Source organism: Odocoileus virginianus, chromosome 3 (genome assembly GCF_023699985.2).
Source record: "Odocoileus virginianus isolate 20LAN1187 ecotype Illinois chromosome 3, Ovbor_1.2, whole genome shotgun sequence".
Lineage (NCBI taxonomy): Eukaryota > Metazoa > Chordata > Mammalia > Artiodactyla > Cervidae > Odocoileus > Odocoileus virginianus.
This window is the reverse complement of record NC_069676.1, coordinates 75,063,029-75,090,216: the sequence shown is the minus strand read 5'-3', so window position 1 is coordinate 75,090,216 and position 27,188 is coordinate 75,063,029. Positions and strand designations below refer to the sequence as shown.

The window sequence follows — 27,188 nt, the reverse complement described above, 5'->3', positions numbered from 1 at the left end:
CCCAACTTTCAGTGCTCTCCTGGGAACCAACACCCATGGTCATTCTTTCCATCTCTCACATCACTTGCAGTAGCAAAGATGGTAGTGGAATTACATGGATATCAATTAGACACAACGGAAAATAAACTTACCTTAGTGAGAAATGAATTTGGAGGAGGAGGTATTTTGAGAGCTCCCACCCCCCAAGAACTTTGTACACTGTATCTGAAATATAGATTGATGCTCATCATTGAACACATTACTCTCATCTATTAGGCAAGAGCCTGCCATGTCTATAAATTCAATTTCCTTTATCATGGTAGCTTTCTGGTTTATTTGGATAAATGTCGAGCTGTCTACTGTTATTTATCTAAGTAGCTCATGAGGGAACCAAAAGTTTAATGATGTAAGATGAGGTAGTAAAACTGCACCCCCAAGCAATTCTCCAGGATAGCTCTCCATTTCATTACCTTGCCTGGATGTATTGGTTCTAGAAATTGTGCAGAAGATTACGTGTAATTTGGTATGCTGGGTGTCATTTTTTTCCCCCCCACCATACTTGTGTCTTCTAATTGTGCCATGTTTTATCCTGCTTGATACATGGCATTTTGTAGTTTCCATTGCTAGGTAACATTTTTAATTATTCTATTCACAGCCGCTTAAGCCTTGTTCTTATTTCTAGTCTTAATTTCATCTCATTCTTTTTAGTATTTATTCTTCCTTCTTTGGCTCTTCACTCATCACTGGTATGGTCTTACGAAGTGTAAGCTTTTTTATTTGGAAGTTTGATAGTTGTTCAAGTAAATTCAGGAGGAGATAATGCCTACATTGGACAAAACCAAATTGGGTAAAAACAGACACAAATCTCCTCAATTTCTTATTGTAAAATGGTTAGACTACTTCACATTTCTAGTGGAAAAAAATGAATGGCTGATCACTGATTCATACCATGCATTAAACAAAGTTTTTCAGGATAAAAGCTTTGATTCTCTGTTGGAACTGGGAAAAATGAAAATCAGATGCCTCTATCACTATTGTATGTGTCTGATTAACATCATGCATAAGTCGTCAGTGCAAAATATAACTTACCCAGGTGCTAAGCTTTCTATTAAATGTACTGTTTTAGGGGGTTGTTCATTAGACTCTAGGTCTAGGAAAACATTTAAAGTAAAAATGTCCTAGATTCCGAAGCTGGTCCAGCATACAATGTGACTGGACAGTAGCTCACCTAAATATTTCTTCCCCAACAAAAACACATAAAATTAATGTAATATATTTAATACATTTTAAATTAATATAAAATTAATAACACATAAAATTAATATATAAAGTTACAATAACTTTTTTCATGGTAAAAATGTCTACCCACAATTCTCCTGAGATTCAGGAAGTCTACAAATCATCTTATGAAACACATGTACTCTAACACCCCAGAAATCTGTGTTTGTACAACTGAGGTCATAAGGGAGCCTTACAGTCCATTTCCAAAATGCGTCTAGTTCAAAGGCACACTAAAGTTCCTTGAAAGATGTCCTCTTGTTTATCATGGCCTGGAGAAGAGAAAGCATCTGACACAGTGCCACTTAACCTTTCCCTGTGGAATATGATGGAGCCTAACCTAACCTTCATTAATGTCATGCCTAAAATATTTGTGGTGTTAACATAAGTAAGCAAACTGATAGAACTGCATCGTGACTGCAAAGTCCAAAGCAAGGCAATATGCCTTTTTCTTCCAAAGATCAGAGTCCCTAACAGGAGTACTGAACACGTTCGCACAAATCTTCCCATAAATGACCTAACTCCACTGAAAACCCATCCCCAGGGAAAGGCCTTCCCTAACCGCTGTGCAGATAGTCACGATGAAAGAAACGTAAAGACTGGAAGCAAAGCTCATCCTCCCTTCCCACTCATAGGTCTGACTTTTAGGAGAAAAAAGAAAAAGCCTTTGAAAGATGATACGTACTATATATCTTATAAATTCCTCTCTCTCTCCAAGAATGGAGAGCTTTTCTTTTGCAAAGCTCTTTTCTTATCAACATGTAGCTGAGGACTGTTTTCTGAAACACTCTGATATTTATATATTTATTTAAGGCGAGAAGTCGGTAAGATAAAAAATGAAATTAGTGGAACGTGCAATGCATTATCCTCTTTTTTAATGGTAATATTAAATATGTTAATATAGTTGATAGACCATTTGCTCTCCTAGTGCAGAGGATCTTCTTACGAGACATCAATTTAATAAAAGATTTATTTGATGACAAAAGGGCTCAGGCAAAAATTCTGAGGGTCTCTTCTTTACAACCAAGGTAGAATTTTCTCTAAAGGCATTTTCCATGAAGGACACAAGAAATCTGGTTTAAGGTGACCTCAAGGGAAATACAAATGTTTTAAAAGTTCGCTTTGGGGGTCAAGTTTCCATCATATGAAGCTATAAAGCTACGCAGGGTATTGCAGGGCATGAAAGATTCTATATGGCTTGTGTACACAGGACCTAATTCACCATATAATAGTTCCTTTCGCTACTTGGTGCCTTGTAGCAATTGTTTTCATTTCTTAGCACATCCTCATTTACAGAGAAGCAGCCAGCAGACTTTCAGATTTATGCCATTATTTGCTTCTTCACCTTGAACTCCAACTGAATCCTGCTACACTTCTGTAATGTGAGTGCCAAATGCTGGCCGTGTGCCAGACACAAACACTTCCCAGTTTCGCTCAGCTGGCTCTTTTGATTTCAGGGAATCACGGGTTCCTGCTAGAGGGTTTCAGTGTGGTGCTTACACAACAGCCCACCTCACTGCTCCTTCGCCTAAATGCTCTCTAACTTGGGAACGTGATTTGGGAACAGGCAATTACAATTACATCCAGGAACCCGCAACTTCTCTTGACATGGGGAACAAGTAAAGCTAGAAACCAGGGATTCTGGGCACCTGAGAAATGCCCTCCACAATTGGCTCAACTCAGCCCTAACCCTGATTAGCATTCATCAACTCAACAAATGTGTACAGATTGCTCGTGAGGTACGAGGCACTGTTTTGAAGATACGACGACCCAAGGACTTGCTTGAGGCCTCTCACTGTACCTGCTGAGGAGTGTGGCAGTGAATACAATAATCACAATAACTGCATTTAGTTGAGCTTCTGGTTATGCACCAGGTACCACCATATTTCACCTGTTCTAAGATTCGATTACTCTCTCTCTTTTTTTTTTTTAACATTTTCACATTTCTGGAGTCAGGATGCTCCTTCAAAATTGGTGTTTTCTTACAACTGAGGCCGACCAGGCAGCACACTGGTCTGCTGGTGTGACTTAGGATCTCTTTATACACATGGTCGCATATCAATCCAGGTGGTCTGTGTCTACTTTCTCCTAAAAATACAAATTGTAAATGCTAAGTAAACATGCCATATTTTAACTGACAACCTTCTCTCTCCTTGGGGGTATGAACAGAAATATCACCTCATATAAGACAACATATTGGATTTGAGGGGCTTCCCTCATGGGCTCAGTGCTAAAGAATTCACCTGCAATGCAGGAGACACTGGAAACGTGGGTTTGATCCCTGGGTTGGGAAGGTCATCTGGAGGAGCAAATGGCAACCCACTCCAGTATTCTTGCCTTGGAAATCCCATGGACAGAGGAGCCTGATGGGCAGCAGTCCATGGGGTTGCAAAGAGTTGGACATGCCTGAGCACATATGAATGCATACATGCATTAGATTTAAAGAAAAGTTGTATGCATGTATCAATTAAATGAATACTCGAAGCCTTTTTACAAGGCAGGAGTTATCCCTACTGTTTTGGGTGGGAAACTTGGGTGCAGTGAGATTAAACATCAAGTCCATAGTCATATGGCTTTTAAGTATATACATGAGAAATTGAACCCTAGTCTCTGACATCAATGCCCACATATGTGCTTTCCATCTCATCAAACTGTTTCTTTTGTAATTACCAAGGCAGGGTGAGAACCTCTGCAACCATGTTAGAGGTACAGAGTAGAATGAAATAATTCAAAGTGGTGCACAGAATCTTAAATCATGAAACAAAGAAATGAACAAATGAAAGACTCCGAAAATGGGGATCTGTGGGATTAGTGGCCATCCTAAGCGATCCAGACAAATAAAGTGTGTAGAGAGAGAGACAGAGATAATAATGCTTGACTACTGCTTCTGGACTGATGACGGCTAGAGAGACAACTATCACAGAGAGAGACAGAATGATCTCTGTTCGTTTCCAAGGCAAACCATTCAATATCACAGTAATCCAAGTCTATGCCCCAAACAGTAATGCTGAAGAAGCTGAAGCTGAATGGTTCTATGAAGACCTATAAGACCTTCTAGAAATAACACCCAAAAAAGATGTCCTTTTCATTATAGGGGACTGGAATGCAAAAATAGGAAGTCAAGAAGTACCTGGAGTAACAGGCAAAATTGGCCATGGACTACAGAATGAAGCAGGGCAAAGGCTAATAGGGTTTTGCCAAGAAAACACACTGGTCATAGCAAACCTCTTCCAACAACACAAGAGACGACTCTACACGTGGACGTCACCAGATGGTCAATACTGAAATCAGACTGATTACATTCTTTGCAGCCAAAGATGGAGAAGCTCTATGTAGTCAGCAAAAACAAGATGAGGAGCTGACTATGGCTCAGATCGTAAACTCCTTATTGCCAAATTCAGACTAAAATTGAAGAAAATAGGGAAAACCACTAGACCATTCAGATATGACCTAAATCAAATCCCTTATGATTATACAGTGGAAATGAGAAATAGATTCAAGGGATTAGATCTGATAGACAGAGTGCCTGATGAACTGTGGATGGAAGTTTGTGACACTATACAGGAGGCAGGGATCAAGACCATCCCCAAGAAAAAGATATGCAAAAAGGCAAAATGGTTGTCTAGGAGGCCTTACAAATAGCTGAGAAAAGAAGAGAAGTGAAAGGCAAAGGAGAGAAGGAAAGATATCCCCATCTGAATGCAGAGTTCCAAAGAAAAGCAAGGAGAGATAAGAAAGCCTTCCTCAGTGATCAATGCAAAGAAATACAGGAAAATAACAGAATGGGAATGACTAGAGAGGTCTTCAAGAAAATTAGAGATACCAAGGGAACATTTCATGGAAAGAAGGGTTCAATAAAGGACAGAAGTGGTATGGACCTAACAGAAGCGACTAAACTGAACTGCTTCTGGACTGACGATGGCTAGAGAGACAACTGCCACACAGAGAGTCCAGGACAGAGCTGAATGGTGACTCAAGGGACAGACAAGTGGTGGGCACTCCATCCTTGTCCACCTAACACTCTATCTCTTGTGGAGGCACAGTGCCCTGGGCTAGCAGACGATAACAGCACCCTGTTTCCTTACTGTGTTCCTTAAGAACATGGACCCAAGGGGTCCACGGGGCTGCGTCACCTACTTCCTCGTTTTGCATTAAGATGCTGTATTGCGTTAGGACCCAAGATTTCTTCTTCATTCTCACCAGTCAAGTCTACGCATGATGGTAGAAAGCCCTGTATTGCCTGGTTATCTTGATTTTTGCATTTATTGTTATTTTTTTCTATTGAAGTATAGTAGATTTACAATGTTTTGTTTGCTTCAGATGCAAAGTAATTCAATTTATATATGTATATACTGTGTGTGTGTGCGCGCACGCGTGCATGTACTCAGTCACTTCAGTCATGTCTCTCTTTGTGACCCCATGGATAAGTAGCCCACTAGGCTCCTCTGTTCATGGGATTTTCCAGGCAAGAATACTGGAATTGGTTGCCATGTCCTCCTCCAGGGGATCTTCCTGATACAGGAACTGAACCCGGATCTCCTGCCTCTCCTTGCACTGCAGGTGGATTCTTATCTGCTGAGCCATCAGGGGAAGCCCCTACATATACATATACATGCAAACATACACTATTTTTCAGATTCTTCTCCATTTAGGTTATTACAAGACACTGAATACAGTTCCTTGCAGTCTTCAGCAGGTCTTTGTTGTTTACCTATTTTATAGTAGTGTGTATCTGTTAATCCCAACTCCTAGTTTATCCCTCCCCTCCGCCCCCAACTACCTTGATTTCTGACAGGCACCTTGGAGAGGAAAGCAAAAACACCTCCTTCCCTTCAGCAGAGGAACTCATCTTTTCTGAATGTCAAACATGAGATACAAATGTTGCCGTACGGTGGCTAGGTGAGGGGGACCCAGCCAATGACTTAATTTACTTTCTGTAAGTCGACAGATCCTCTTGAAATCAGGCATTAGGAAATGGCAGCCCCACTGCCAGAGATGCACCAGTGTGGAAGCACTGACAGGACTTTATTATCCAGTTAAGAGCACATTAGCATATCTATTAGATAAAAAGTCTGCTACTAACATCGAATGCGTAACATAACTGGGTCCCCTGACTTATTTGTGGGCGGTTCTCTTTATCTCTGTGGTTGACTGTGAGGTTTGATGATCTAGGGCCGGGGAGTTGGGTGGAAATGTTATTTGCTGGATTGTTCAAACATCATCATTAGCATTTTGCCCTTCAGATAATGGGAGATAAATACATAATTTGGAATTCATATAGGAGGGGAAGGTGTAGTATTTCTCTAGATAGTCAAAGAGTGGTGAGTTTGAAAAGGGAGGGCTGACATTTCTCCTAGGCTGTGTCCTCAGGAAGAAAGCCAGGTTAAACTAACTGTTCTCATCATCTTCTGTCATTTTCTTTATGTTTTCCCCCAAACCCGTTCTATTCGGCGAGATGGGAATACACAAAATAGCAGCCGAGAACGCAGGATTCATCAGCGTGAGTCTCAACACATCAATTTCCAAGTGTAGCAACTTTAAACACATTGTAGGCTTTTAGTTTCCATAGAAAATAATCTCTCATTGTTTTCAAAAGAAACTGAAAGCACCCCAAATTACCAGACTTTTAACATCCTGACATGTTGATGGCCCGCGTTCTTCCCAGATCAAAGTGAGACTGGCAGAAGGCAGAGCAGTGAACAGCTTACTTAAAACACAGTATTTCATATTTGGCAGGAATTACTGTAGTGAAGAGACAAGGTGACTTTCTAATACATATATATGTATTTTAGTTTGGCAGGGATCTGAAGAGCTGAAAACTAATTTAGGATGACATAAATGCTCTTATCTCTCTCTCTACTCCCCTTCCTCTCCCAGCCATGTGAAGAATTTTTGACAGAAGACTCTTGTTTTTAACTCAGGGGCAACGGTCTGAGGCCCGCGTCATGCTGAACTGTTGTGTTTGACTTTCTTTGAATTTCGAGGATTATCTGGATTTAAACAGCCAAGTCATACGTTACAAGCATCTTTCTTCCTTGATGGGGGTAGCCCTGCAAGAATATTGTTGCCTTATAAGGAAATGAGATCTCGACAATGTTAACCCGGGACAAGAAAGCAGTGATGTCATTCAGAGACCCAGCATTGTTAAGACCTGTTGGAAAATCTCACCAAAGAAGGCGTCAGGCGCTGAGTCATCTTTAAAAACAGGCAATAGTTTTGCAGAGAAATCTAAAGATTGAGGGCAAGTGAGTACGTGGTCAAGTTCCTGGCAATTATATTCCATCCATGAGTTGGGGCAGTGTTTTAAGCAGTCTACTGGGAAGGAAACTTTTATCTTATAAAAACTTTTTATCTTAGGGAGAAAAGTGAATTACTTTTTCCACTTTTAGTTTGGGTCAGAAAATAAGATGAAAGCATTCATTATGAAGTGGGATTATAGGCAATCACCATTTACAGTGGACTCCTGCCAGTTTGAGAGCACTGTAGTGTATCTTGTTGCCTGTTTTTTTTGTTTGTTTTTGTAAAGGTGGAGATAGTCTGAAAAGATATTTTTAGGAAAAGAATAGTAATGTAATCAGACAGGGGTTGGCAGACTGTGGCAACAATACATGGATGTAGGGGACAGTTTTGCATTTTAAATGGGTGAAAAAAAAATCAAAAGGATAGTGTTTCATGACACATGAAAAGTACATAAAATAAAAATTTCAGTGGCTACAATTAAAGACGCCTGGAAAAAAGCTACGGCCATTTGTCGACACACCATCTACAGCTGTTTTTGAATTACAACGGCAAAGCTGTGGAGTTCTAACAGACTGCATGACCTGCAAAACGAAAAATATTTACTATCTAGCTTTTGACTGAAAAAGTTTGATGGTCTCTGTGACAGAAGATATTTGGGAAAGCAGAAATATGAGGCCAGGTTAGGAGACTAAGCAGGAGATGTGGCTTTTTCCTATTTTTTTAGAAGATGATTCGGGGAGGATGGGAACCAATTTTTCTCAGTTGTTAATAAGGACAGAATTAGGTAGGGTGAACTGATGCTACGAAAAGGATGACTGAGGCTTCATGCAGTATTTGGGAAATGTGGCTAACCATGATGTTTAGGAGAGAGCAGTCAAGGGAGAGATGTTAGACAAGGCATCAGGAGAATGAGTGCTTAGTCCTGGTCCTGCAACTAACTAGCCATGTGACTTGAGACCCTCTGGGCTTCAGCAGCAACAACTGTGAAAGGATCGCAATAAGCCAATTTCGTTTTCTGCCAGAGTGTATATTAGGGGGCTGGGGTATGGTTCAAATTTAATAATTACATGGTAGTGGTTTAGTCACTAAGTCATGTCTGATTCTTGTGACCCCATGGACTGTAGCCTGCCAGCCTCCTCTGTCCATGGGATTCTCCAGGCAAGAATACTGAAGTGGGTTGCCATTTCCTTCTCCAGGGGATCCTCCTGACCCAGGTATTGAACCCAGGTCTCCCTCATTGCAGGAAGACTCTTTACTGACTGAGCCACCAGGAAAGCCAATAATTATATACAAGTGCTTTAAATAGAGAAACGATTCTAATCAAACAGAAGGCATTAACCAGTTATTGTATGCACCCTATAAGGAGAAAAACTTAGTAGACTTGGCATAACACAGGTGAGAAACAGCATGCTGGTTACATGTTTTAGGAACTCAGGGATCCAGAGGGATTTCTGTTGTTGCCGGCAATGAAAGTACTTGAGCAGCCCAAGGATAACAGACGACTTCCTGAGCAGGAAGCTCTCGTGCATTTCCCAGCCAAATTCTCCGAAAACCAGTCTTCTCGAGGAACCATTTGGGCGAAGGGCTGAGTGATGCATAAGATGGTCCCCGAGTGGTTCATGTAGCTTTTCAGAATAATTTAGTTGAGGATGTTTTGTACCCTGGGAGACTCTGGCACTGGAAGAATCTGATGGAAGAGCATCACAGAAAAGAGCCCAGCTGCGTGAGCAGGAACCGGGGGACCTCACCACAGTTGGTAAAGGCTCACGTCTTCCATTTTGCCCGAGGGCTGGTGTTACTCTGATCTACACTTGCCCACAGGCTGAGGCTATGGAAGAACTGTCACGGGCCTGAACGTTTCCAAATTGCTCATTTCTGGAAAGACTTCATGCAAGTTTCAACACGAAAGGAAGATAATTTGGCCTATTTGTCAGAGTTCCTGGCAGGCCTGAATCCAGTGCCTGTCCATAACTGTCCTGGGGCGGATGTGTCAATTTCAGGACCTGTCATGTTCCAGCAGAACACAGAGTCATGCATGAGTCAGAGCGGGCTCAGGTCTTAAAATCATCGCCCTCCTTAACAGAAGGGCTTTGCTTTCTATGTTGTCCTTCTGTCCTGCCTGATGGTTTGTTTTCTAGGTAGGCACAATCATGTGTGGCTCCTGACAGCACTCTGCTCTGCGTTTTCAATGTACTCTTTATGTCCCTGCAGTTCTGTAATTAATAATATACTGCTTTTCTTCTTCAAAGTGATTTATACACATTAATTAATCCTCATCATACTTTAGAGTTTCTGAATGTCAATAACCATCACTCCCAGGTTTTACTTAGGAAACCAAGACCCAAAAGGAAAACAATTTAGTCAAGGCCACAGGGAAAGGGCTCACTGGGGTCAAGGTCAGAAATCCCTCCGGCTCCCTGAGTTCCTAAATCAGGCATCCTCCAGATCCAGATGCTTCACCATGCTTGCAGACCTGCCCTCACCTTTGGAGAGTGGCCGAGAGTAGCCTTGGCACTACCAAGACTGCTGGGTGAATCAGCCCCTTCCATCACTCATTTTGAGTCATAAACTATTCTTCAATACTCCAGGGTCAAAGCATAATCTTACCTAAAGCATACATAATAGGAAATGATGGATTATAAACTAATAAACCATCCTAAGATGCTTGGGTCCAGTTTCCAGTAGCCTCCAGACCGAGGATAAATATGTTTCCTAATCCATCACTTACAAGTTACATACCCGATTAAAACATTAAACTCTCGCTACACCATTTCCCATTTATACGATCACCCTACAGAAAGCATTATATTTTAACTATCAAGCTCAATAAATCAGGCAGTAGCCATCTATTTCTCTGCGAGAAGAGAAGGAGCTGCACCGGGGACCTTATTGGCAGAAGCAGACAGTCTCTATATCTGAGCTCCGCATGGTGCCCACCAGCCCAGCAGAACACTGAAGCCCAAAAAGTGAGCTCATGGACCCTTTCTGAAATTTCTGACACATAGACAAATCAAGCAAGGATCCTGAAGGCATTTTGAATTTGCTTCCACCAAGCCCCACCCCTGAACAGTTACCTGGAGAAGCCCACAAAGCTACCTTGAAGGACAGAGAAGATTCCACCCAAGCGACCTCCTCCAGGCTATCCCTGACTCTATCCTTCATCAAGAGGTAAGTGAGAAGCAGACATGACTTTCAATTAGGGGTGCCCGGGTATCTGACCTCAGCCTACATGCAGAGCTGGGGTTTAAAGTACAAAGGATTTTGCAAAGCCCCAAATAAACAGGGTGCCTTTCCCCAGAGTGTCAATGTGCTTACTTCCAGAGGGCACTCACTCCTGAGAGATGCAAATAACAAGGGCTGCACAAACTTAGTTTTCCATATTAAGATGAGCACAGCGACAATATTTAGTGAAAGAGAGTGAAACCCTTCCAGCAGGTTTTGGTCTGCTGTGCTTTGCTCTGTGCAAGGCCCCAGATCTCTGGGGAAGCACAGGTGTCTCCTTTGCCTCCAGGCAAGCTCGAGCACCGTGGTCTGGGAAGCTCCGGACCAGCTTATCCTCTGGCAGGCACCTTGCTGGCTGCCTGAGGATGAAGAAAGTGAGAGAGAGAGAGGAGGGTTTATATTGGTAGAAAGGGCAAAACGAGAATGATCAGGGTTGTTTTTTATTTTCCCTCTTGGAAATGGGAAGGAACTGAGCAAACGTGCTGAGAACTCATTTAGAGCCAGTCTCTTTTTCTGCCTGTGTTTTATAGGTTTGCTTTGCAACACAGCACAGCCAAACTGGGGAGGCCTGACAGAGCAGCCCTGAAACCATGCCAGAACCATCCAGTGTTTCAAATAAACTTAAACAAATGTCACCGTGGCCTCTGCCTGGGCCAGGAGATCTGCCGCTGGCAAGCTCAGCTGACAAAGCAGCAGTGCTAGGGGCTCTTAGTTGGGGCCAGGAGCTACGAGCAGGCTTTGTGCCCAGCTCAGGATGCTCTAATGCAGGGGGCACCCTGTCCCTGAACCCCTGGCGTCTGCTGCTTCCCACAGTTAGAAGGCCATACCCCGTGGATGCACAGCAACATCCCCAGTGGGTGAAGAAACATACTCCGGCAACTTTATCAATCTGCTATCCTAGCTCACACCCTGAGCTCAACCCAGAATCACAGCTGGTGTGGGAGGTGCATCTGATTCAGATTCAGCAGCGTGTGAGATGAGACATGAAGGAACAGAGTTGAAGGAGAAGAGGTGGGCAAGATCCACTGGGTCTAGGAGGCTTGATTCCCTACGAAGACCTGGCTGGATGCTTCGGTCCCTCAGTCCCGTTTCTGTTCCCCAGGTCTAAAATCAGCTAGCCACTCTGACTTTCCTTGCAATCACAACGGTCCAGGCCTGCTGATGGCTACTCTTCTATCCAGTTTTTGGCTGGCTGGAGTTTAACCAATGCTGCATGAATTGCCGAGCCCAGACCTGCGTTAAAAATCCAAGATGGAGGAGAGCAGAAGGCTGCTTGAGCAATGAGGGAGGGGTTGACAGCAATGACAATTTTCAGCTTATCTCCAAGGAAGTATACGGTGAGGATGCTTAATTTCACCTCTGATAAATGTCATTTAGCATCAGGAAGGAGAAACTCATCAAAGTGAAATGGATTTCAGGAGGGGAAAAAGCACTCCCATCCATCACTCATGTTTACACCCTGCAGGAGCCAAGAAGCCGACGGAACGGACCACAGAGGTCCCCTCCGTTCACAAGTGGGCGATCGTGCCCCACCTGGTCACAGCTGCCCGGACTCACCTATGAAATACGCCAGCAGGATGGCCAGGAGGAGGGCGGCAGCGATGGCGGAGAGGGCGGCGCATTTCCAGCTGCAGTACTTGGAGGGCTTCTTCAGCTTGAAAGCCTTCCTGGAGAACGTATTGCGGGGCAGCAGGCGGGGTGGCGGGGTGTAAACCGTTCCTGAGGTCAAAGGGTATCCCGGGGAGGAGCTGCTAAACAGGGGCGTGCTTCCCGAGGACGTCTTAAAGAGGAAGTGCCTGCCAGGGGAGAGGAAAGAGTCAGGACCCGCATCCTGGCTATTGAAGACCAGTCAGCCAGCAGCTCTCCTTCCCCCCCAACTCTGCTTGACACAGCACGAATATAGTCCTCACTGGGGCTTCCCAAGTAGCACCGTGGTCAAGAATCTACCCATAGTGCAGGAGACCTGGGTTCCATCCCTGGGCTGGGAAGATCCTCTGGAGGAGGACTTGGCAACCCACTCCAGTATTCTTGCCTGGAGAATCTCCATGGACAGAGGAGCCTGGCAGGCTGCAGTCCATGGGCTCACAAAGACTTGGACATGACTGCGTGAGCACAACACACAGTCCTAATTTTCTACCCTGCCCTGTCATGGGCAGAGGGGTGAACATGACATTTGATAGTCATGACTTTAAACAAAAAAATTCTACAATCTTTTCATGAGTACTATATAAAGGCAATCACAGTTAAAACAGCAATGAGTATCACAAACCATATCCTCTGATAAAGGAAAGGCTTTCTGTACCTATGTGCTCATGTCCAGAGTGGTAAAAGACCTGCTACTGATCGGCCGACACTGATTCAAGGGTGACAAAATAGTTTCTTTTCTTTTTTTCCATTCAAAGGCTAAAACATGTAGCTCTGAGATACAAAGAATTAAAAAAATTTTTTTTTAATTAGAGGATAATTAGTTTACAATATTGTGATGGTTTCTACCACATATTGACATGAACAGAAATGTTCTGAAAATCAAAATTTTAAAACCAAGTGGAAAACAGAATTTTTACTACACAGACTAACATCAAGGATAAAGTTATTCACATGTTCTACAGACTTCCTTCCAGCAACCCAAAGCTCAAGAGAGGATATCAGCTTCAGATCAGGAAACTCTGAGAGGGCAGAAAGAAATGAATCAAATAACTACAATTATAGTTACTAATAATTTAAAAAAGTGAAGCCCTTGGTTTGAGAAAGAGTAACTAACTGCCTTCAAAATGAAGTGTGAACACTAGAAAAAGGGCCATAAAATTTGAGGAAATAAAGTTTGAAACTTAATAAATAAATGCTGAGAAGATATTCATGATGAGTGGAAACCAAGACCTTTTCCCATATCACGAATATAAAATTGGAAATAAAATCTTTAAATCTTGTGGTTTCCAGGGGGTGGGGGAAGGATGGAGTTGGAGTTTGGGCTTAGCAGGTGCACACTAGCATATATAAGGATGGATAAACAACAAGGTCCTACTCTATAGCACAGGGAACCATATTCAATATCCTGTGATAAACCAGAATGGAGAATATGAAAAATAATGTATATATATATAACTGATTCCCTTTGCTGTATAGCAGCAATAATTGTTAATTATTAATAATTGTTCATTATAACACAACATTGTTAATCAACTATATGTCAATTAAAAAAATAAAAGTACTTGAAATATATTGTCACAACTATTTACAAACTAAGTATCATAATATTTCCATTTAAGATTTGAGAAATCAGACTTAGCGAAGTTAAGCAACTGTTCAAGGATTTAAACTGTGAGCTCTGTCTTATACTAAAGACTGTGCTCTTAACTTTTTCCCTAAACTGTCTCTCCCTTGAGTCTTCCTTCTGGGCTGTTTTCCTCCCTTCATTTTGCTTTCTCTTCTGAGACTGCCTCTTTAGATCATGTGATCCTGGTTCTTTCTTTTTTTCATTTAAAAAAACTGATGTATAGTTGATATACAATGCTGCATTAGTTTCAAGTATATGGCAAAGTGACTATACACACACACATATACATAAATATATATTCTTTTTCAGATTCTTTTCCGTTTTAGGTTATTACAAGATATTGAATATAGTTCCCTGTGCAATACAGTAGGTCCCTGTTATTTATCTATCTTATATACAATAGTGTGTACCTGTTAATCCCAAACTCCTTACTACCCCCACTCCACACTCCAACCTCTCTTTCCTCTTTGGTAACCTTATGGTTATTAGCTTTTTTGCTAGGTCATGGTTCTTTCTTTGGAAATGTTTTTGCCTGCTAAGTGAATAAGGTGCCCTTGTCTAGAATTATGGCATGACAACAGGGTAACGTACTGTTGACCCCTAACAGAGCCCTTCCTCAGGGGTCAGAAGCCTGTCATTCTAAGGATACTTCAGGGACCATCAATTCTCCCACAATAGATTTTCTCCCTTTTTGTGTGCCACTTATGAGACTTCAAAGGTGCCAGGCTGTATCTTGTTCAAAACGACGACTCATCTTCTGGAAAACATCTAGTGGATATCAAAGCATGGGTTTAGTAGCCTAGAGTCTGAGCAGCTGGAGGCTGGGGACTGTGGCTTATTTTGTACCTTGTTCATCTTTTTGTTCCCAGGACCCAATTCAAGTTCAGCAGGTAAGGGTGATTTGAATGAATGGATGGAGTTTCCTCATTGTTTTGTGAATTTACTCAGTTTCAATTCTGATTTTAAAATGTTATACAGGTATTTCTGCCTCTTCAAGTTTTCAGTAGGTACAGTTGTATTTATGGAATACATACTAGGTGTCAGTTATAATGCTAAATGTTTTACTTGTAACCAAATCTCATAACAACCCTATAAAGTGAATACTATTATTACCTTAGTTTTACAAATGAGAAAACTGAAGTCTAGAGTTAGCATGCGGGATCACTGGGGCTTAAACTCCAGTCTGCGGACTCTGAAAGCTCTAACTGAACCTACAACACCACATGTTCCCTGCACGTGGTGGCTAGCTGGCTTTTCCAGTGGGATTCCAAGGCAAGATCGTGGTCCTTACAATTATTTATATCATGGCGTCTTCCAGATAAAACTCTGCAAGTATTTTAATCCTTGACAAAGACCAAAGGAGGCTGAGATGACTGACAATCGTGTCAGAAAATGACTATCTGATTAGTGAATTATTTAGCATGGCTAACATCAAAATAAACAACTGATACTTAAACTTTATTTGTACTGCAAGAACGTTTGATGATCTGAATACAGCCAAGAGGTTTGATTCTATAAATGAGGTTTGCATTCCTTGTCCAAGAGCTCTGTTTGAAAGCTGCAGATAAAAAGAGTCTTTTGGAAGAGGAGGCAGTGGGCACTGTGTTTAAAGGCAGCCTTTTGGAGCAAAATTCATCTGGATTGGAGTCCTGGTTATGCCATTCCTGGACACAGAAGCTCATGTAGGTTACCTTACACTGTTCTTGACAGCCTCTAGCTCCTCATCAGTAAAATGGGAGTAATAATAACACAGGTTGTTGTGGGAATTACACACAGTCACGTAGGATAAGCACTTAACCGAGGGTGTGCCCCATGGGAAGTGCTCAGTGCCCAACAAATAGCACTTATTCCTAATTCCTCAGGGAACATAAGGAGCCTGAAACATGAGTTTTAATTTAAAGCTTGACAAATGTTGAGCAAACACCTGAAGAGTTCTCCAAATCACTAAATAATAGTCCACTGGCCTATAATTAAGCTAGAACATATGCACACCAGAAAGCCAGCATGGTGGGAAGACTCCAGGGAAAATGATTTCAAGTTTACTTCTTGAACAGTTCTTCAGTTCTGGTAAAGAAAATAGGGAATCAAACTTAGGGGAATATACAGACATTGTAAGCCATCATTAATGAGTATTTACAAACATACGGACAGCCAGTTTTCACTCCACCAGGGACCTCACCCACTCCCATGACTTCAGCCATCACTGATGGGCCTGGAGTCCCCAGATCTCCATTTCTAGCTCAAGTTCTTCCCTGAGACCCACATTTCAATTGTGTATTGGGTATCTCATCCTCCACACTCCTTAACTCTCCTGAGCAAGTTACAACCAAACACTGGCTCTTTTCCTTCCCCTCCCCAGTCACACTCCTGCTGACTTCTGTTATCCCTAGTTGTCTAAGACATCATTGTCATCCCCACCTCCTTCCTTCTCTCATCTTCTCCTACACAAAGGCTTAAAGATCCCATCCATTTTTATTTCTGAAAAGGTCTCCCACCAAACTTCTCCTTTATCCCTCTCCCACTTTTCTTTCCAAATCACAAATTTCATCATACCCCACTTAAAAAGCCCTGTGGATTCTCCATTCCCTAGAAGAGGAATATGGGACCAGATATCAATATGGGACCAGATATCAATATGGGACCAGACTGTTACAACCCCTACCCAACCTTTTTATCTTCGTCTCCAACCTTGGGCTGTCAGCTCCCATGAACTCTACACTTCACCCACACCAAAAAGATGCAGTGCTCCTTAACCAACCTGTTTATGACACTGTGCCTTTGTGGATGATGTGTAATGCTCTCTGGAATGTCTTCCTGTTCTTTCCCTTTTCCCCATCCCAGGCAACTCTGACTCACCTTCCTGCCACCTGCCTGGGAAACCTATTCCAACATTCCCCCCACCTCCACCACCCCATCCCTTTGTGCACTCAAGAAGCTATTTATACACTTGTTTATATGTATATATGTGTGTGTATATAAAATGCATATTTTATATTGTTATATTATGTAAATATGTTTAATGTGACTGTCACAAATCCAATCGTAAAATCTTTTCCACTTGACACTGTTAAACATTACTCTTGGCATTTCTAGAATCTAAACATCAGTGCCTCAACACCAGTCATATTTGTGGACAGAATCCATAAATTGGAAACAAGAATGTTTTTAGCAATATGAAAGAAATCACAAGATGAAGATTAAGATGTTTGAATTGATTTTAGTTGTCTTTAATGCATTCATTTATAAAAAATACTAGAAGGATATGATTATTTCTTATATATAGGATTGCTTCATGAGATCGTCCAACTGTTCCCTTGACAATCCAGGCTATTTTTTTCACACTTCCTTCTAAAAAGGAAGTCAGATTATGTTACATCATCACTGTCCACTTTTCCCAGAAAGAAAGAAAGAGGGGGGAAGGAAAGAAAGAAAAAGGAAAACATTGCAAAAATTAAAAAACAAAAGTAATTAAATAAAAAGACAAGGCTTCCAATAATACTTCGAGAAAAACTGGAAATCTTCAACTCCCCAGACGACCTGACCTCTGACTGTATCTTCCACCACTTTATCCCCTTCCCCTCCATGAGTTAGTTACACTCATCATATCATGTCCAACATATTCCTGCCTCAGGACCTTTGACCTTGCTATTCCCTCTGCCTGGAAATGGCTCAGATGATGAAGAATCTGCCTTCAAGTTGGGAGACCCAGGTTTGACTCCTGGGTCAGGAGGATCCCCTGGAGAAGGGAATGGCTCCCCATTCCATATTCGTGCCTAGAGAATTCCATGGACAAATGAACCTGGTGGGCTACAGTTCACAGTCTCGCAAAGAGTGGGTAATGATTGAAGCAAATAACACTTTCACTTTCACTGCCTGGAAACACCTGCACAGTTTGTTTCTTCATGTTGGTCAACATTCTGTTTCCCGTCACTCCTTTCTCTGCCACTCTCTCCTATTAAACTGCTTTTTTTTTTCCCTCCAGGGTACATGCATGTGTGCATTATTTATTGTCATCTCCATCATGAGAACTGAATTTCTATGAAGTTCAAAACAATCAGGTATTTTGCCTGATGTGTTCATCACTGTATCCTCACATCTAGAGCAGAGCCTGGCACAGAGAAGGAAGCCAACAAATCAAATCTCTGTTGGGTGAAAGTCCTGCAACCTTCTCAAGGCCAAAATCATGAATGCTAAAGGGACAATACTGTGAATATTGTGAATTTTGAAATGAACATTTCTTCTGCCATGTCAACTCTTATTTTCCAAACAGATTTATATGTATGCACAGTTCATACAGGCAAGAGTTTGTATTTATACAGACAAGACCAGATCCTGCTACGGACGAGAAACAACTTCTATACTTTCTGGCACTGTATTAACTTTTTCAGGATACAACTCTCAGGCATCTCAAGGGTATTGCAGTGTCTGTAGTGATCACTGCTAGATGAAACTCATTTAATTACCACATCCTTTCTTTCTAGTTGCTGGTCTTTAAAATTATTAAACCAGGGTTGTCAGAGATAGGTAGACTCCTCACACAATACAATTACACCCTGGTGTTTTGTATCTTTAGAAGATTAAATTCAGCAAATAAAAAAAATCTTTTTTTTAATTAATCAAAATAAGCAATCTTTTGATTATATCCCATAAGTACCTGCTTTAGAATTACTTGAAGGCTCTGTCAGAAAAGTGCAAATTCCTGGGCTGCATTCAGACCTAGGCCTGGGTCTGGGAATGCATTGGTGAAGAGGCTTCCTAGGTGCTTCTAATGTATCTTAAAGCTTAAGAAATTCTACCCTAACCCTTGATGCAACTTTCAACTACATCTGCCTCACCCAGAACACACTAAATGGTTATTAAATATATGCCTTAAAATGCAAGTTTTGAATGCTTGATGTCTTTAGATGTGAAATGTCATGAAGTCTACAACTTATTTTCCAATGACTCAGTACAAAGATCTCTCTCTCTCTGTGGATCTAAAAGTGACATGTGACAAAATGATAGCAATTGTTGAAACTACAATTAACTACTGCTGTAATACAGGTGGTTTTTCTCACCTGTATCATTCTTCCAACTTTTCTGAATGCTTGAAAGTTTTCAAAATAACAGGTTGAAGAAAATGCAGACTCTGATTCACTCAAAGATCACAGTCAAATGAAGCAAGAATAAAGGTAAATAAAAGGAAGCAAAAAGACCCACAAGGTGATGGTCTGGCCAGATGGTCAATGGGAGGGCCAAGAAGGGTTAGGGCACTTTGGATTTTTCCTAAACTGGCTCTTAAGACAGCTTATCTCCCTCGGGGGCCTGCTCAGCATGCTCTGAGGAGTCATTTGTGATGCCCCAACCGAAGGTCTTCCCAGTGGTTGGCCATGGAAATAGCGCAGCTCGGGACTCCGGGCATCAGCAAAAATGTGTAGTTTCCAAATGCACTTGACATTTTTCAAGCACAACTCAACTGCTCTCAGAATTGGCCACTTGTGCCTCAGGAAGGAAGGCAAATGAGGGGCCCCCAAAGTGCTGTCCTTGGAGTTTGCTAACACTCGAGGGGAGAGAGGAAATCAGTCCTTGATGTTGTACAAAAACTAATACTTCTTTTGTTGTGCACACTTCTTTCCCTGGTAGCCGCGTGGGTTATCAAAGTTCAGCCCCAGCACCCAGCATCATGCCTGGCACAGGTTAGGGGCTCAAAGGCTGGCTGTCAGATAGAGTAGTGAGAATAAGAAACGGTGGTCCCTCTCCTCTCCACTCTGCAGCCTCCATCCCCATGAATTCTCAGAATAAAGTGATCATCACTTCGCTCTAAACTCTCAATCTTTTTAGTACAAGTCACCACTTCCCCTCTTGTGAAAACAAAATCATTTAATAAAAACCGTGAGAGAGAGGGCTTCCCTGGTGGCTCAGTGGTAAAGAATCTGTCTATAATGCAGGAGTCGCAGGTGGTGTGGGTTCGATTTCTGAGTGGGGAAGATCCCCTGGAGGAGGGCATGGCAACCCACTCCAGTATTCTTGCCTGCAGAATTCCATGGACAGAGGAGCCTGGTGGGCTACAGTCCATGGGGTCACTAAGAGTCAGGCACAACTGAAGCGACCCAGCACACATGCATGCATCGGGGAGAGAGGAGGAGAGCAAAACCAGCTGCATGCCCCCATGGGCTTTACAGGACTGCAAAGGCATGCATCTGAGGCAGAATCTTGGCAAGCCAGGCTTACGCTTCAAATTGCTTAGAAAATTAAGGACATACATTTTCTCTGATGAAACAACCATGGAAGATTTTAAAAGGCAGTTGAACAAACAAGACACTCATGCTTCGCATCCATGCAAGAAGGACCCCATCAATTCAAAACATGGTGCATTTTTATTTTATTCTTGTGATACAGAAGGAGCTTGACTGATTTAGAGTGGAAGCTTTGAAAAGCAGTGGCTGGCTAAACTACTTGAGGCCCCAACAAAAGATTTCTCTTCTTTTTTTTTTCTGAGTCAATGGCAAATAAACTCACTCATTAACCTCAAAACCTACCGAAGAAAAGAAACAAACAAATATTGAAAGGCTCTTAATGCCAAGTATCTTTTTTTTTCCCCCAGCTTGCAACCAGTGGGATCCTTAGAGGCGTCTCCATCTTTTTTGTTGGTTTAACTTTACTCCCAGGGGGAAATCCCAGTAGGGTTGCGAAAAAGAAATATACTAGAGAAACAATTGCATAGAGGTCAAGATTTTGTGTCTTTCTTCTTGCTTGCTCGCTCTCAGTCTGCATCCAGCTCTTCCATCACAAAGCACCATGGAACTGACCAGGATGATTCATGACTAACGGTGCAGCTGTGGTCTTTGCACATGAAGTCAGCCATAGCCACCATTCTCCTTGAAACTGAGTGAATGTCTTGAAAGCTCTCCAGGTAGCATGGTGTGCAAAAAAAAAAAAAAGCAGCTCTGATTATCAGGGCAACCAGGTGTTGACTGTTGTTCTACTGAGAAAATTGACCTCTCCAGAAAATAAACTCACAGGTATTCAGAGTAGCGAATGGGAATATTGATACACAGTCCATTAATCCCTAAAAGATTTTGAATATCATACAGGCAGTTGCTGAAATGTGATAAAACGCCAGAGAAAGGAGAGAGGCAGAAGTTCAGCAGGCGTGGGGGCGTGGTGATCAGTAAGGGAGACCAGATGTGCCCTGGAAAACTCGAGATCCCCTCCCATCTCACTGGCGCTGGCCGTGCCCTTTGAAGCACCAGGTTTATTGTCTCAAAAGGAGTAAGTTTAATAAAGAGGCAGCCCATAAAGGGTACTGTAGCATGTAAAGTTACTGTAATTAGGTTTTGGGGAGATATCATAAAACATTTAGCTGGAGAGAGGTTAAATAACCAGCATACTTTCTGTCATTGCTACTCTGCTCTCCAGCCTGAGAAGGAATGGTGGTGGAGAGGGACAGCTCAGAGGGTAGATGAGAAAGAGAGAGAGAGGAGAGAGAGAAGGAGGAGGAGGAGGGGGAGCAAAGAGGTAAAAAGGAGAGAGAAAAGGGTAGAGATAAAGGAGAAAAAGGAGAGTGGGGAGAAGGGGAGAGACAAGACGTAGGGCACGCAGAGAAAGAGAAAACAAACAAGGGAAGCTTCCAGAATGAGACAGAGAAAAATGATGTTGGATACTGTACTATTCAGCTCCCCCACTTTTTTGGGGCTGCATCACGTGCCTTACAGGATCTTAGTTCCCCAACCAGAGATCAAACCTGGACACAGTGGTGAAAGCCCATGTCTTAACCATTGAATCGCCACAGAATCCCCATTCAGTCACTTTATAAATAGCAAAACGAAACCATCTTTTAAGAGTCCTGCATTTATTTTCCTGTTTGCAAACATAAGAGGCACACATTATAAAAGAAAAACCAAGTATGTAAGTTAAAGAAGCAGAAAGCAAGTCTCCCTCACACTGAAAGTGTATGTGTGCTCAGTCATGTCCAAGTCCTTGTGACCCTTGATTGTAGCCAGCCCAACTCCTCTGTCCACGGGATTTTCCAGACAAGAACACTGGAGTGGGCTGCCAGGCCCTCCTCCAGGGGATCTTCTCAACCCAGGGATCGAAGTCATGTCCCCCGTGTCTCCTGCATTGCAGGTGGATTCTTTACCACTGAGTCATCAGGGAGAGGCTGGTAAACACTTGATGCTTAGAGTTAGACTTTTTCCCTACAGATAAATATTCTTTCATTATTATTATTATTAATTCTTTTTGAAACCAACAGGATCATGCCAAGGAAGTGGTACTGAATCTATAGATTCTGAACTTGGACAACCAGGGTTTGGATCCCGGCACTAGGCAAGTTACCCTCTGTAAGTTCCTGCGGTCTCACCTGTAAAGTGAGAGATGGCTGGTATATATGTATATATACCTACTTCATAGGCTTGTTAGAGGGATTGGGTAAATTTATTTGTGTGAAAAGGCTTCCCAGGTGGCTAGTGGTAAAGGACCCTCCTGCCAATGCAGAAGCCATGGGTTCGATTCCTGGGGAGGGTAGATCCTCTGGAGGAGGAAATGACAACCTACTCCAGTACTCTTGCTGGGAAAATCCCCATGGACATAAGAGCCTGGCAGCCCAGTCCATGGGATTGCAAAGAGTCAGACAGGACTGGCCAACTCAGTACAACACAACAACGCTCATATGAAAGCCTTAACACTGAGCCTGATGTTCAGTGAGTGATCAAACAGTTCAGTTCAGTCGCTCAGTCATGTCAGACTCTTTGTGACACCATGAACTGCAGCATGCAAGGCCTCCCTGTCCATCACCAACTGCCGGAGTCCACCCAAACCCATCTCCACCGAGTTGGTGATGCCATCTAACCATCTCATCCTCTGTCATCTCCTTCTCCTCCTGCCCTCAATCTTTCCCAGCATCAGGGTCTTTTCAAATGAGTCAGCTCTTCACATCAGGTGGCCAAAGTATTGGAGTTTCAGCTTCAACATCAGTTCTTCCATTGAACACCCAGGACTGATCTCCTTTAGGATGGACTGGTTGGATCTCCTTGCAGTCCAAGGGACTCTCAAGAGTCTTCTCCAACATCATAGTTCAAAAGCATCAATTCTTCAGTGCTCAGCTTTCTTTATAGTCCAACTCTCACAGCCATACATGACTACTGGAAAAACTATAGCCTTGACTAGACGGACCTTTGTTGACAAAGTAATGTCTCTGCTTTTTAATATGATGTCTAGGTTGGTCATGACTTTCCTTCCAAGGAGTGATCAATAAATGTAGCTATTAATCGCTTGAAAGCAGGAATCAAGTATATCTTACTTTTTACTAGATCTGCTTGACCCACACAGTGCCCAGCTCATTTAAAATATCTCTGGAACTAATGCATTGTCCTAATTAGCACAGTGACTAGAGGATTGTTGGCAACTCTACCCCTCAAAAATAATTTTATTAGGAAGGGAAGGGATGGAGGATGTTACTGATATGCATCTCTTCTTACAGTTGGGAATTTATGCTTGGGTTGAGAAGTGAACTGTTGCTTTAAAAATAAAACTTGAAAAATGTTTTAAAAAATTGCTACTTCCCAAGTTTGAAGAAGCAGCCAATAACCCAATTAGTATAATGAAAAGCCCATTTCATATCATGATTCCCTAAGCTTAAACTCAAACCAATTTTGATTCAATGAGAAACAGGCTTTCAAGGTTTCTGATCTCTGAACCTTTCAGATCAGAGGGGACCGTCATTACATTTGCATATGCCACGAACAACAGGAAAATCCTCTATTTTGCCCTCTTCAAAATTTGCAGTCATACCAAAAATACTCACAGCTGGAATAATTAGCAACTCAATTTATTGCCTTCCGTTTTCTAAATAGAAGCTTGATATTTAAATAGCATCACACTGTGATATAACGTAGCATTTTTTCATAGAAAAACTTCGTTTTTCTTTTCCCCCCATGAAATGATACAGTGTTTAGTGTGACAGGCAACATCTTAGGAGGTCACTAAAGAAACCTGGTGTTTGTGAGCAAATCCATTTCAGAATCTTTGGCACGAGATGACGACGAGTCTTTTTTCACGCCCCGCTCCCCCTCCCCCGAGTTGTTAACTTGACTTTTTTCAAGTTAATTGGTAAGAGTCATGATATAGTAGAGGGAAAAAAACAAAGACTTCTGACTTTGGCTTAAACTTGACCTTGAAACCACATTACACGATAATATGGGAGTGTAGAGACAGCCATTTGAAATAGACTTGCGCCTGTGTTCACCGGCAGCCAGAGGTGGAGAAAGAGGGAATGCATGCCATCAGATACAATCAAGGAGCACAGGGACTTCTCCCATTGTGTTTACTGCCTGCACCATTCAGACAGTCAAAGAATTTTCAAGCTGGAAGGAGCCTTAGGATACGTCCCTTTATCATATTCTGCTTCACGCTACTACTTTTGTCCTGTGTGTTTGCCTTTTCTCTTCTGTCAAATGACAAGCTTCTCCAAGGCAGGCTCTATGTCTTTTGCTTCCTAGCACTTTTCTCTGTTCATAGCAGGTGTTCACAAGCGTCTGCTGAAGGAACATACAAAGTATGGTTTAATGGAAAATGTACAGGCTTTGGAATGAGGCATGACTGCATTCAAATCTCAAATCCATTGGGAGCTGTGTGATATTGGGAAAGCCAATTAATTTCTCTGAGCCTTGGATGTCTCCTCTAAACGATGGGTAAATGATAACATCTACATTACAGAACTGTTGGAAAGGCTGAAAGAGATCATTTGTGAGCACAGAAGCTGGCCTATAGGATGTATTTAATACATGGATGTACTATATATTTGGGAAATACAGTACATACATGTATTAAACATGTCCTGAGTCTTCATTAAATGTTGGTTGTCCTGAGTCTACCAATATTTACAGGATCAGTTCAGTTCAGTCACTCAGTCTGATAAATCTCTGTATTTAGAGGGATACAATGATAAATTAAGTCTAACCCTCATGTGGAATTTCTAATTGGAGAGGCAGGCCAAATGAAACTCAAGTGCAGGTAAATCAGTCTGCTGTTGTTTTTCAGTTGCTAAGTCATGAACCCATGGACTGCAGCCTACCAGGCTTCCCTGTCCGTCACCATTTTCCAGAATTTGCTCAAACTCATGTCCACTGAGTTGATGCTGTCATTCAACTACCTCATCCTCTGCCATCCCCTTCTCCTCCTGTCCTCGAATTTTCCCAGCATCAGGGTCTTTTCCAATGAGTCGGCTCTTCCCATCAGATGACCAAAGGATTGGAGCTTCAGCATCATTTCTTCCGATGAATATTCAGGGTCAATTTCCTTTAGGATTGACTGGTTTGATCTCCTTGTAGTCCAAGGGACTCTCCAGAGTCTTCTCCAACACCACAGTTCAAAAGCATCCATTCTGCAGTGTTCAGCCTTCTTTATGGCCCAATTCTCACATCTGTACATGACTACTGGAAAAACCACAGCTTTGACGATACAGACCTTTGTAAACCATTAACTACATGATATAATTAAAAACTGTGAAAACAACTAAGATAGAAAATGTGGGACTCCATTAGTGTGGTCACTCTTCTCTGAGGAGACAATGAAAAGAGGTGATCTGAGGAAAAGAAGTGGGTAATCAAATGGTGAAAAGAGTGTCCCAAGCAGAGGAAACTTTCTCATTTTTATTCTGAGGAGGCATCTAGCAGGTCTTATGAGAGTCTTCTTATTTTCTTCATCTTTCAAGTTGGAATCCTCCTCAACTTTTCTGTCATCCTTGAGGTATGCTAGCCACAATTACATCAATTATTTCCACTGAGCAAACACGATGGTTTTGAAAAATAGTGGGGTAATACATTTTTAAAGCTAATTTCTAGGATCCTACTTAGTGATTCTGTACATTTTGCAGCCTTCCCTTCCTCCCTTTCCACAGCAAAACCAAAGGATGTATATATTCAGGCATTAGTTTACAGTAATCTCAGGGCCAGTTACTGGTTTGTCACCAAGAGCTCAGAGATAACACTCCTTTAAGTCTGGAAGAATTTTTGGTAAATGTACTTGCTACTTATCTGTCACTTCTCTGCCTACCTATATACAGAGCAGTTTATCTTCACAGGTTTCGTATCTCTGCAAACATGGAGATTTCATGGTGCATTTTCTCTTCCAAATCACTTTGAAAAGAATATGATGAGAACGGATTTCATCTCTGAAAAATCCAGTGTTTACCCTCCACCACACAGAGAAGAATCCATTTATCTTTCTCTTCTTTCCCCCCACCTCTGTAATGAAGGAGTCTTGCCTCATACACTTTTTTCTCTCCTTATCTTTGGTGCTTCAGTGATCTCAGGAAAACCTGAAGAGTTGCATTTACCAAGATGCAGCCTGAGGATCATATGGACCATCTTTCAGATATTAACACATCACACACGTGGATCCATTTACCAGTATTAATCAAATCACATGTGCTGGCATTTTGTGCAATGCCTTCAAAGTTCACCATTTCAAAGTATGTTTTGGAAGAAGATATTTATTTCCTAGCATCCTTCTTGGAAAAGACTGGAGCAAGAATCATGTTTTCCAGACAACTGTGTCTCTCCCTTGAGTAGATCTTTCAGAGTGAGGGAGATACATCGATCCTCTAGCTGCTTTTCATTAATTAAATTTTTTTCTATTGAGGTGAAATTCACATAAAATTAATCATTTTAAGCTGTAAAATTCTGTGGCACTTGGTACATTCACAATGGCATAAACCACCACCTGTATTTTGTTCCAAAAATTTTCATCACCCCTAAAGAAAATGGTCCCCATTAAACTCTCATTCTCCCTTCTCCCACCCTCAGCTCTGGGTAACCACTGATCTGATTTCCATCTCTATGGATTCCCCTATTTCAGATATTTCACAGACTACATAAAATCATACAATATGTGGCCTTTTGTGCCTGGCTTTTCTCACCTGGCATAATGTTCTCAAAGTCATCTCTGTCACAGCATTTATCAGTACATCATTCCTTTTCTGTGGCTGAAAACTATTCCACTGTACTAATATATTATGGTCATCCCTGGGTATCCTCCGGGGACTGGTTTCAGGACCCCACTTGGATACCAAAATCCATGGATGTTTAAGTCCCTTAAATGAAACGGCAGAGTATTTGCATATAAGTACACACATCCTCCTTTAAATTGTCTCTAGATTACTTATATTACCTGCTGCTGCTGCTGCTGCTACTAAGTTGCTTCAGTCGTGTCCGAC

At 42.0% G+C, this 27,188-nt stretch overlaps 1 protein-coding gene across 7 annotated transcripts in view; it reads right to left on the bottom strand.

Moving 5' to 3' along the window:
* Positions 1–27,188, bottom strand: part of TENM2 (teneurin transmembrane protein 2) — a 1,355,454-nt gene that overhangs the window by 280,819 nt on the left and 1,047,447 nt on the right. For all 7 annotated transcript variants that reach the window (XM_070465745.1, XM_070465746.1, XM_070465747.1 and 4 more), the window contains one exon: positions 12,277–12,515. In XM_070465745.1, the coding sequence (XP_070321846.1) occupies positions 12,277–12,515 (239 nt within the window). The remainder of the gene's footprint in view (positions 1–12,276; positions 12,516–27,188) is intronic.